This window comes from Fundulus heteroclitus, chromosome 7 (assembly GCF_011125445.2).
Source record: "Fundulus heteroclitus isolate FHET01 chromosome 7, MU-UCD_Fhet_4.1, whole genome shotgun sequence".
NCBI classification, from domain to species: Eukaryota; Metazoa; Chordata; class Actinopteri; order Cyprinodontiformes; family Fundulidae; genus Fundulus; species Fundulus heteroclitus.
The window spans coordinates 28,748,648-28,760,999 of NC_046367.1; the positions used below are offsets into that span (position 1 = coordinate 28,748,648).

At 38.1% G+C, this 12,352-nt stretch overlaps 1 protein-coding gene across 1 annotated transcript in view; it reads left to right on the plus strand.

The window, feature by feature from the left end:
• The window catches only part of LOC105934168 (activin receptor type-1C), a 28,050-nt gene that overhangs the window by 11,515 nt on the left and 4,183 nt on the right, over nt 1–12,352 (plus strand). Inside the window, exons 3-8 of the mRNA XM_012874033.3 lie at nt 5,339–5,581; nt 7,173–7,403; nt 7,492–7,659; nt 8,583–8,739; nt 9,856–9,980; nt 10,136–10,266. Of these exons, the coding sequence (XP_012729487.1) occupies nt 5,339–5,581; nt 7,173–7,403; nt 7,492–7,659; nt 8,583–8,739; nt 9,856–9,980; nt 10,136–10,266 (1,055 nt within the window). The remainder of the gene's footprint in view (nt 1–5,338; nt 5,582–7,172; nt 7,404–7,491; nt 7,660–8,582; nt 8,740–9,855; nt 9,981–10,135; nt 10,267–12,352) is intronic.

Here is a 12,352-nt window from a genome sequence, read left to right on the forward strand (position 1 = left end):
ACATAAAAAACCCCAGTAAAATTAAACTTGAATGCTTAAATACATAATGTGTTGGAAATAAATAGAGAAATTTGTTTTAGAGTCAATTAAACTATAAAACATGACAAACTCAATAAATGGAATATTAAAAAAAGACATATTATTAATTCTAAAAATATTTAGCATATAATGAATTAATTGGTACATTTTAAGAGTGTACATTTATTTATTGGGACATTTATATATTTCGGATTATATCTTTATTTCTGTCAGTTTTGGTCCTCCATACTACTTTGTATCATTCAATTACATAACATAATACACTGAGGTTTTTAAGATGAAACATTAAAAAATGTGGACATGTTTAAGGAGTATAAATTATTTTGCAAGGCACTGTACGTTTTTTTTTAAATGGTTTCATGTTTTTTTAGAGGTGTGCCTCTGTTATTGTGAATCATATTGTGCTAAAATCCTATTTTCAGTCTGTCATGTGTTCCTCTTTGTATTTGTGACAATGAGAACCAAACCATGTCAAAGTACCAAACAATTAATTTAACACTTGATGTTTGTAAAGTTGTTTTTGAGGAAGAGACACAACACAGGCTCATTTCTCCAGTTTACTAACTTGTTCATGGCCGAATGATTCAAAGATCAGCGTTAAGAAGCTTAATAAACAAAGGGCTGAAAAATGAGCTAAAGTCCAAAGCAAAACTAAGCGAGACTTTCAGAAAACCTAAAGGACTGATGATTAAGATACAGTTAGACTGGCAAAAAAAATTAACATGAAAGACTTTTAAAGGTTACAAGAAAGTCTGAATCCTTAAAGACAAAACTTTTGGACTATATTGCCTGTCTGCGAAACACCATGGAGGAATATTTATCTTCTAAACACATGGGTGCAATTTATTCCATTTAAAAATCAATACCGTTCCTGAATTTGTGCGGATATTTTTTTTTTTTTTTTTTAGAGAAAGAACTGACTTAATTGACCAACAACTTCACAACATAAAGTAAAAAATAAGGTTTAGATTTGAGATCAAAGTACAAAAACAGGATCTCATTAATCTCAAGTCTGATTGTAAGTGGATTTTAACTCCACTTCAAAAACAGAACTAAAAATAAGAAATATTTTCTTGAAATTAGTGAATTTGTCCTTGGTTTGAATAGGTAAACAATATGATTTTCCAATGGAATGAGTATATTGATCCCTGAAATAAGATAATTAGATATAATGCACTTAAAATAAGATGATGGAGATGAGTTGTTCATATTTTACTGTAAGTGCAGAAATCTTATTCCATTGGCAGATCTGATTTACCTACTCAAATCAAGGACAAATACGCTAATTTCAAGAATGTTTTTTTACCTACTTTAAGTTCCCTTTTGCGGTGTCCTCTTTAAGGTCGTCTTTTTAGGTTTGATTTTCTAATAATAATTAGCGAAATATTCATCGGTGGCACCCTTACAAATAAGAAATATCGGTTTGGACAGAAAGTCAATCAAAACAAAGTAAGTGAGGGCTAGGTTTTCTAACACCTCAGTGAAATGAAGCAGATTTATTGAGCGAGGTGCAGCTGAGTGTCAGTTGGTGCATAATGTCAGGGGGTCAGGACCCTGAGGCGGTGGTGCTGTTGAATGTGAATGAGGACAACAAAATCAATGCGTTTCATTGTGCTGTTAAATAGCAGCATGTGCTTGCATCTTGTGTAACCTCTGTGCAAGCGGAAAACATGAGAGGACATTCAGAATTTGGACAGTAAAACCGTCTTCCAGCGTCTCCACTTCTATTCATTTGCGAGCATTTTAAAAAGCGGCCTGTCTCTTAGTCCTACATAGACTTGGTCTTCAGGTCTTAAGCTACTGGGACAGAGGAGAGTGAAGTCTTGTTTTGCATCATATCTGCTGAGCTTTACTTAGAGCCCCAGTTGGCAACACATGAATTAGGTAAAAGGCTAAAGATGTCTTAGGAAACTGTGGTTGAGTTCACAGTTTGTCTATTTGCAAATAATGAATGTCTGAGGATCTGCTTGTGAGGACATTTCAGGCTCATCAGAGGAAACATGAAACCGGCGCTTTCTTAAGGTTTAAGTAATGTTTGAATTAAATTTAACTGCTGTGTTATGGATGTTTGAAAAACGTATTTCCTAACACATGATTACCAAAGCATTTTCGCAGGCAAAGGCTGCAGAGCAGGGGTCACCAACCTTTTTGAGACTGAGAGCTACTTCATTGGTGTTGTGTCTTTGAGTTCACCTTCACTTTATGTAAAACAAACACATATTTTATGCTTTGTTATAGATAGTGTCATCTTTAAATCTACCACATGTGGTCCTTGGGGGCTACTTGGTGCCCAGCGGCACCGTGTTGGTGACTCCTGCTGTAGAGCTGTTAGAGCACCTTTCAAAATTACATTTTCACGTGTTGCAAGGTTATAACCAGGAACTTCAATGAATTTGGGGGAATTTTATATTATAGATAAATACGAAGTAGTGCGTTATGTTTCTGTTTTTAAATGAAAATCTGAGTACTGTGGCGTGCGTTAGTATGCAGGGAACCCAGCAAATATTAGCGGAGCAGACTGCTGAAACAGTCTTTCACCTGGTGGCACAAGAACCAAACTTGGTACACGTGGTCCAGGACTTATTGTCTCAGAAAGGTACTTCCACGTTGAAAAACAAAATGGCTGCCATTTGAAATGGTTTTAAACCACGTTTGAGCTAGATCTTGATGGAATAATGTGATTTTAAAGTTCTATACATCAAAATATATTTTTTGAGTGTAAAAAAATCCAATTCTGCATTTAAAAAAGTAATCATTGAAAAATAAGATGACAAGACGGAATAACACGACAAAACAGTCTCTTAGCAATGCTTTTAAATTGAACAAAAGCCTGTCCAGCATAGACACGTACAGGTACTATAGTACCTGTACGTGTAGTACTGTGTATATTACTTGCATCTCCCTCAGCATTCGGTTTTGTAGCCATATTTTGTCATTGTCTGCGATAGTACTGATTTTGAGTCATACAATCTTGAAAACTGGTGGCCATTTTGGAATATAATTGTCAAAAATATTTTTCCCCCCAGTCAAAATACATTCTAGCTAACGTTTGAATCAACAATATGGTTCTATTTTTACACTAAGGCTTGCCAAACAGTTTTTTTTTCTTTCTATTTTACGAGAAAACTGGTGGCCATCTTGGATTTTCAGTTGGGTAACATGCTTTTCTTTACTTTGTGCCAAATTTGGTGCTCGTGCCATCAAGTGAAAGATTCTTATGGAATATCGACTTAATCTTCTGCGCTACATGTAGAACGAGGTGCTTCGGTCAGAGGAGGAAAACTAACACAGAACATCACCCTGAGTAAGTCTACCCAAAGTTAAACACAGTGGGGGCTGCATCATGCTGTGAGTATTTTTCAGCAGGAACAAGTAAACTAATGAGAGTTAAGAGATGAAGTTAAGTGTTACAGTTGATGGGAAGATGAACGGAGCTAAATACAGGGGCAGAGCTTGATGAAAACCTGTTAGAGGCTTTAAGAGACTTGAGGCTAAGGTTCACCTTCCAACAGGACAGCGACTGTAAACATTGGGCCAGAGCCACAGAAAAACAGTATAATTCAATTGATTTCAATTCAATTTTATTTATATAGCGCCTATTCACAACACATGTCATCTCAAGGCACTTTAGTCAAATTCAATCAATTCATACAGATAGATTAGTCAAAAAGTTTCCTATCTAAGGAAACCCAGCAGATTGCATTGACTCTTGACAAGCAGCATTCACTCCTCCTTAAAGAGCGTAAAAAATGATCTTTGTGTGTGTTATGGTCCAGTTAAAGTCCACACCCTTATTCATTTGGAGATTTTTGTTGTTCTGTGATGCTTTCCATTGAATCTGACTGAGCTTGAGCTCTTTTTCAACAAGATAGGGGCGAAAATGTCAGTCTCTAAATGTACAAACTTCGTAGAGACATTACCTCAGAAGATTGAAAAAAAGAGGCAGAATAAAATGCAACCTAAATACATCACAGACTTGTTATCTGTGTATAAACCCTCCAGACCACTAAGGTCTTCTGGCTCCAGTCTACTCCGCATACCTAGAACCAGAACCAAATACGGAGAAGCAGCATTTAGTTCCTATGCTCGGCTTATCTGGAACAAACTTACAGAAAACTGTAAAAGTGCAGAAAGCCTGAGATCCTTTAAATCAAGATTAAAAACACATTTGTTTAGGATTGCCTTCGACTGTTGTAGTTAAACTGTTTTACTGAAACATCATTAGTTCAACTTTGTAGTCCAATTGTTTTTAATGTTTGCCTTTAGTTTCTATTTTTCCATGTTCTATTTTGTTTCTACATTTGTTTTTTTTCCTCCTGTATTTTAATCATGTAAAGCACTTTGCATTGTCTCTGTACGGAAATGTGCTATACAAATAAATTTTCCTTGCCTTGCCTTGCCTTGCAAGTCACTCTCAGATTTTTATGTGTAGAAAATCCCTAATCCTTTTCCATTAAATTCGAAATGATGCTCTTCTTGTGTTGGTCAATTAAAGAAATTTCCATTAAAACACGTTACACTTTGTAGTTGTAATGTGACACAATGTGAAAACGCTCCAGGGGTGTGAACACTTTTGCACAGCGCTCACTGTGCCTCATTTTCATGTCTGTAAGTCTCATATTATCACAGCACCCACCTGCTCTGCTATTTTTGACGGCGTCCAGGTTTCCTCTGTCCACCCACGGACACTATGAAGGTCACGGACAAAGGTGTCAAATGACTTTGCATTGCCAAACCCACATTTTTACAACAAGGCCTCTCCGTGCACCTGCTTTTTTATAAATGAAGATGCATTTTGATTAAAATAAATAAACTATATTTTACCTTCTACACAGCAAAGCTAATAAGTGCTAAAAGCCTCTTTATTCCTCCTGATTAATAACTTTTATGGGCATTGATTAAATGTTCTGGTTCCCAGGGAAAACAGGGATTTGGCATCTAGAGCGATGCATTTGCAAAATGAGTTTCCACCTCGAAAAATAAAGACATCTGTTAGTATTCATGCAGGGGTGTCTTCAGTTTGCAAAAGCGTGTGGTGTTCTCTTTCAATCAGTGAATGAATTTTGGCAACATACAGTAATAATATATTGCTGTGAAGTCCCAAACACCTGCCATTTACATACAACACCACCAGGGGGAGCAAAGAGACAAGGATCACAAATGCAAATCCTCTTTAGAAGCTAAGCGTTTTTTTTTGTTGTTGCTTTTTTTTCCCCCTTGAGAAATCGAATAAGCCTTTAAGGTTGCGCTAAAATGCTAATAATGCTGGGAATGTTGTTCCTTATGTGTGCCCCATCAGAGAGGCCTTCAGAGGAGCCAGGCTGGAGCAGGCTGCAGCTCACTGTGGTGATCCTGGTGCCCTCCTGCTTGCTGTGTGTGGGGATCCTGCTGGGCGTGTGTGTCGTGCAGGGACACCGTTGTGCCTACGGCCGAGCCCACAAGCAAGACCCCGAGGAGCCCCTGGATGATCAGATGCTCATGTCTCCAGATAAATGTCTCAAAGATCTGATTTTTGACATGAGCACATCTGGTTCGGGGTCAGGTGAGAGGAATTCTATCAACCCTCCAAAGCTCATCTCCCGGGTGCTTACAGTACCTCTGGCAAAAGCATTCATGCACCTTGAACTTTGTTGTTGTTGGTGTTATGTTAAAAATTATAAACTTCAATGTATTTTTGCACTTTGTCAGGTAATAGAACAACACAAAACTGCATATTTACACGGTTGTTAGACTCGTTTTGCAAATTAATATTCATAATTTAGGCCTGAATATATGAGTGTTGTCCCATTTAGGTTCACCCCACCCCCTACCAATATTAATGCTTAGTAGAACGACCATTCACAGCATTTATTTATATGTTTCTCTCATCTGGAGACTGAATATTTAGCTAATTATTCTTGGCAAAATAGCTCAAGTTTCCTCTGATTGGACGAAGAGCCTGCAGTAATGTACATTTTCCAGTCTTGATGCAGGTTTCTAATTAGATTTAATTCTGGCTGTTGGCTGAGCTATTTGAAGACATTCAATTCAATAGAATAAAAAAAAACATGCATATGCTTTGATCCAGACTATTCCATTGTAGCGCTGGCTGTATGTTCAGTGTAACCGTTCAGCTAAAAGGTGAATCTCCAGCCCAGTTTTAATTGTTTTTCCGGGATTGCCCTGTATTTAGTTTCTTCTATCTTTTTATCAACGCTATCCAGCTTACCTGTCTCTACTGAAAAAAAGAATCCCCTCAGCAAGATGCTGCTTTCACATCTGGGATGGTGTGTTCAGGGTGATGTGCCATGGTAGTTTTCTCACACACGCAAAGCTTTGCAAACAGCCAGCAAAGTTACATTTTGGTGCCATGTGACCAGAGCTCCTTTCTTATAATTACTGTGTCTCTATCATGGCTTATAGCAAACTACAAGTGAGACTTCTTATGGTTATCTTTTAACAAGGACTTTCATCTAGTCATTCTTACATAAAGACCAGACTTTTGAGGTGCATAAAAACCCTACCTGTGGTGCTGGAAGATACTTTAATCTTACTTCAGCTGTGGACTTCTGCAGCTCCTCCAGAGTTATCATGGCTTCATGGCTGCTTCTCTGATTAACATTCTCATTACCCGGCCTGTCAGTTTAGGGAAATGGCCACGACTTAGATGGAAGGTGGTTGTTTGATTCTCTTTCCAGTGTCAGAGGACGGCTTGACCAGTGATCTGTGAGATGTGCAAAGCTTGAGATGTAGTTAGAGGCCCAAACCCTGTCTGCTGTGTTCCTCGGGCTCCATGATGCTGGATGTTCCCTCATGTTCTCTATGAAGTCTCTGAGGCCTTCACAGAACAGCTGGATTCATACCAAAAGACTAAATTACCAACAGGGTGACTGTTTACTAATCAGGTGACTTCTCAAGGCAACTGCTTGCACCATATTGTGTTGAGAATGGGTCTAAATTTAAGTTTATCACAAGTTTTTATCTGTAAAAACTGTCAACTTTGTGTTGAGGCATCGCATCACGTTACACTAAAATACATTAAAGTTTGTGCAAAATGTAAAATAAAAGTTCAAGATGAATACTTGTGAGGCACCTGTAGTTTTCTATGGTAAGCAGAACCTTGCTGTTTGAATCACACGAGCTCCATCCTACAGGCCTACCACTGCTGGTCCAGAGGACCATCGCTCGGACCATCGTCCTGCAGGAAACCATCGGAAAAGGTCGCTTTGGCGAGGTGTGGCGTGGCAAGTGGCGGGGAGAAGACGTAGCTGTGAAGATCTTCTCCTCCCGGGATGAGAGGTCCTGGTTCCGGGAAGCAGAAATCTATCAGACCATCATGCTCAGGCATGAAAATATTCTGGGCTTCATTGCTGCTGATAACAAAGGTATCAGATTAACAAGTTTAGAGCAAGAAGAGGTTCCGTTGTCAGAGTGTGCTGACATTTCACAGCATACCTTGCGGTTTTTGTGCAGATAATGGCTCGTGGACCCAGCTCTGGTTGGTGTCGGAGTACCACGAGCACGGCTCCCTGTATGACTACCTGAACAGGTACACAGTGTCAGTGGAGGGCATGGTCGTTCTGGCGTTGTCTGTAGCCAGTGGGCTGGCTCACCTTCACATGGAAATCATTGGCACACAAGGTAAAGCTTTTATTTGCTGTCTGTATGTAAGACTTTAGACTTTACTTTATTAGGTCCCCAAAGGGCAATTCGTTTGCAGCAAGTAATAGTAGTAGCAACCATCACACGATCACACAAACAATGCAGACAATAGAGTTTAAGTAAAGATTAACGATAAAAGCAGAAGTTGAAGCTAAAATTAAAGTGCAGCAATTAGACAGCGACCTTAAACCAGGACCTGAGAATGTACAGTTTGTTTAAAAAGCCAGTGACTAAAGAGATAGAAGAGTTTTTCAGTCTGTTGGTTCGCAAAATCTGGACCTCGAGTTTATGTCCGCATAGAGAAATTAAATGAACAAAGTTTAAAGAAACTCTTATTTTTTGCTAAGATCCAGTTAAATTAACTGCTTTTCCATCTGATCTAAATGTTAAAAGATATTTTCACAAACAAATCACAACTCTTGTGCTTTAACAATCTTTCTTGAGATATTCTGACTTGTTAAAAAGGCAGTTACTTACTTTGAAGATGTACTATCCCGTTTTTTTCTTTTCTTGAATATACAACACCTTCCAGGTTTTTTGGAAGAACTGGTCAAGATGTGTAAAATAAATGTTAAATATTTTGTTGTAGAAAAACAATCCTGCATTGAAAATTTATAAAAAATTAAAACACTTAATTGGAGAACATTTATTCAGTGGAGAGAAAATCAGATACCGAGAAATAAGGTTTATACCTTTTTCATCTTTTACAGTTACAGTTACTGTCATTCCTTCTCCCACAGGCACTAGTAAGCATCAATAAGTAATTATCTTGTAATGCAACACAGGCTGTAGCACTATAATATGATGCCTTTTGCTTTCTAATCTAGTTTATGACAAGAAAGTTGACTCTAAAGAGCATTTGAGGTTCTCATAATCTTATCTTTTTACTTTGTTGCTTCTAGGGAAGCCTGCAATCGCTCACAGAGACCTGAAGTCTAAAAATGTCCTTGTGAAGAGGAATGGGACCGCAGTCATCGCAGATTTGGGTTTAGCCGTTAAACACGATTCCAGCACAAACACCATAGACATACCGTCCAACCACAGAGTGGGAACTAAGAGGTTAGAACAACGCAGTGAACCGTTAGAAAACAGAGAACTGAAATCAAACTAGATTGATCTGAAGGTGTTTGCAGGGTATTACGCAAGAAACAACAATAAAAGAAAACTTGTCTTCACATGTAGAGCTTTATTAAGTATGAATACTGAATACAAGCCCTGACATCCCAGGTTTTTGAGTTAAAGAGGCAAGAGATATAAGAAGGACAGGATCAAAGTTTAAAGGGGACATATCATGCAAAATCCAATTTTTTTTTTAGCCCTTAAATATATTTTATTTTGTACTTGGAGTCTGTAGAAGTGCAGATAAGTCTCTTCTGAATTTAATTTATTCATGAGCTGCGTAGCTATCTTTATATTTTTTCGAGTCATGTTTTTCAACCTGTTCAAATCTGTATTATGTTTTTTGAACAATTATGTCGCTGTATTAGCTAAATAACGTCACAGACTTTTTTGCTGCTATTTTCTAGTCCAAATCAACAAATGGATAAGTGAAAATGTTCAGTTGTTGGGTGTATTAACCCATTCATCACAAAGCTGAATTATGGCAATTCATTTTTGTAGCATACTACAAAAATGGCCGAACGGGGTGGAGTGGAACGCTCTGTGACCTGGATTTAGATTTAAAGAGACAGCAGCAGAACAAGTTGCTCTCAAACATAACTCAGAACAGGGGCAACAGACGGGCTGCGGGGCAACAACAAGAATTAATTCAGACCAAAGTGTTCATCTTTATATAGACTACAATTTAATAGTTTGAATGTGAAAAGGAAAGTGTAAAAAGCATGATATGTCTGTGCCCTTTAAAAAAAGCCACAGACAGTATTTTTTTAATGCAAGAAAGCAGTCTCAAATTATGTTAGAATCACTTTAGTCCTTCTACCTTCTAGTGATTTGTTTAAGTCATTACACCCACAGCTGAAATAAAACTCCTCTGTTAGGTCTCTAAGAAAATGAAAAAATCCCTGCAGTGTTTAATCCTCTGATTTCATATACTCTAATTAAAGGAATCCACCTCCGCAAAGTGATAGAAACAAACAACCTTTTCCGTGCTGGTGCTTTTTGTGTTGTTTTTTTTCTCCCCACATCATTAGGCTGTAATCACTTTGTCCTCTGCAGATACATGGCTCCAGAGATCCTGGATGAGTCGATCAATATGAACAACTTTGAGTCATTTAAGAGGGCAGATATCTATTCGCTTGGCTTGGTGTTCTGGGAATTAGCCAGAAGATGCTCTGTGAGAGGTATCTTAAACACATCACCCCCATATCCTCTTCTCAGATATTTGCATAAGCGTATCAACATAGATATGTAATAGGTGAATTATCAGCAAAGTAACTCAGAATTATCTAATTATATACATGGCCGCTAACACATATATATTTTTTTACTTCCTTAGGACTTCATGAAGACTTTCAGCTGCCTTATTACGACATGGTGCCTTCAGATCCGTCCATTGAGGACATGAAGAGGGTTGTTTGTGATCAGAAACTGAGACCAAACATTCCCAATCAGTGGCAGAGCTGTGAGGTAAGACAGAACGGTGGTAACCATCAGTATGTTAGTTTTAAAATCTCTTTTGTTTTAAAAACATTTTTGCAACTTTTCCTTTTCAGTGTTTTTTTGTGGTTTTAGCTCATTATTCAATTCAATTCAATTCAATTTTATTTATATAGCGCCAAATCATGAAACATGTCATCTCAAGGCACTTTACAAAGTCAAGTTCAATCATATTATACAGATTGGGTCAGATTATACAGATTGGTCAAAAATGTCCTATATAAGGAAACCAGTTGATTGCATCAAAGTCCCGACAAGCAGCTTTCACTCCTGGGGAACCGTAGAGCCACAGGAAGAGTCATCTGCATTGTACATGGCTTTGCTGCAATCCCTCATACTGAGCAAGCATGAAGCGACAGTGGGAAGAAAAACCACCCATTAACGGGAAAAAAAACCTCCGGCAGAACCGGGCTCAGTATGAACGGTCATCTGCCTCGACCGACTGGGGTTACAGAAGACAGAACAGAGACACGACAAGAGAAACAAAAAGCACAGAAGCACACATTGATCTAGTAATCTGTTCTACATTAGATGGTAGTAGCAGGTGAGTCGTCTTCTCTGGATGATGTCAAAGTTAACAGAACGCCAGACCAGGTGTACCTACTATGAAGAGAAAAGAGAGAGAACAGAAAGTTAAAGCAGAAATGACAACACATAATGCATAATTGAAGAACAGTAGAACTCAATATAGTGAGAAAATTAGATCCTGATATACTCCAGTAACCTAAGCCTATAGCAGTAAAACTATAAAGGTAGCTGGGAGTAACATGAGTCACTAGTTATAATTTTTGTCAAAAAGAAAAGTTTTAAGCCTAGTCTTAAAAGTAGACAGGGTGTCTGCCTCACGGACCAAAACTGGGAGTTGGTTCCACAGGAGAGGAGCCTGATAGCTAAAGGATCTGCCTCCCATTCTACTTTTAGAGACTCTAGGAACCACCAGCAGACCTGCAGTCTGAGAGCGAAGTGCTCTGTTAGGAACATACGGGGTAATCAGAGCTCTGATATATGATGGAGCTTGATTATGAAGGGCTTTATACGTTAGAAGAAGAATTTTAAATTCTATTCTTGATTTAACAGGAAGCCAATGAAGGGAAGCTAAAATTGGAGAAATATGATCCCTCTTGTTGATTTTCATCAGAACTCTTGCTGCAGCATTTTGGATCAGCTGAAGGCTTTGAACTGCATTTTGTGGAATTCCTGATAGTAAAGAATTACAATAGTCCAGCCTTGAAGTAACAAATGCATGGACCAGTTTTTCAGCATCACTCCTGGACAGAATGTTTCTAATTTTGGCGATATTCCGGAGGTGAAAAAAGGAAACTCTGGAAACCTGTTTAATATGGGATTTAAATGACATGTCTTGGTCAAAAATAACACCAAGATTTTTTACTTTATTACCAGAGGCCAGTTTAATGCCACCCAGATTAAGTGATTGGTTAAGAAGTTTATTTTTTGAGGACTCTGGCCCAAAGATTAAAACTTCGGTCTTGTCAGAATTTAGATGCAGGAAATTTAAAGTCATCCAGCTTTTGATGTCATCAAGACATGACTGCAGTCGAAGTAATTGATTGGATTCATCAGGATTTATGGATAAATATAACTGAGTATCATCAGCATAACAGTGGAAATTAATCCCATGCTGTCTGATAATTTTGCCTATCGGAAGCATATATATAGTAAAGAGAATTGGTCCAAGGACTGAACCCTGTGGTACTCCACAGGTGACCCTAGAGTTTGAGGAAGATTTATTATTAACATGAACAAATTGGAATCTGTCTGACAGATAAGATTTAAACCAGCCTAATGCTTTCCCCTTAATCCCTACAGTATGTTCAAGTCTTTGTAGGAGAATATTGTGATCAACTGTATCAAACGCAGCACTGAGATCTAACAGGACAAGTATAGACACAAGTCCATTATCTGAGGCCATGAGAATATCATTAGTGACCTTCACCAGAGCTGTTTCAGTGCTATGATGAGCTCTGAAGCCTGACTGAAACTCCTCAAGTAGGTCATTACTTTGTAAATGTTCACAAAGTTGATTAGCAACTACTTT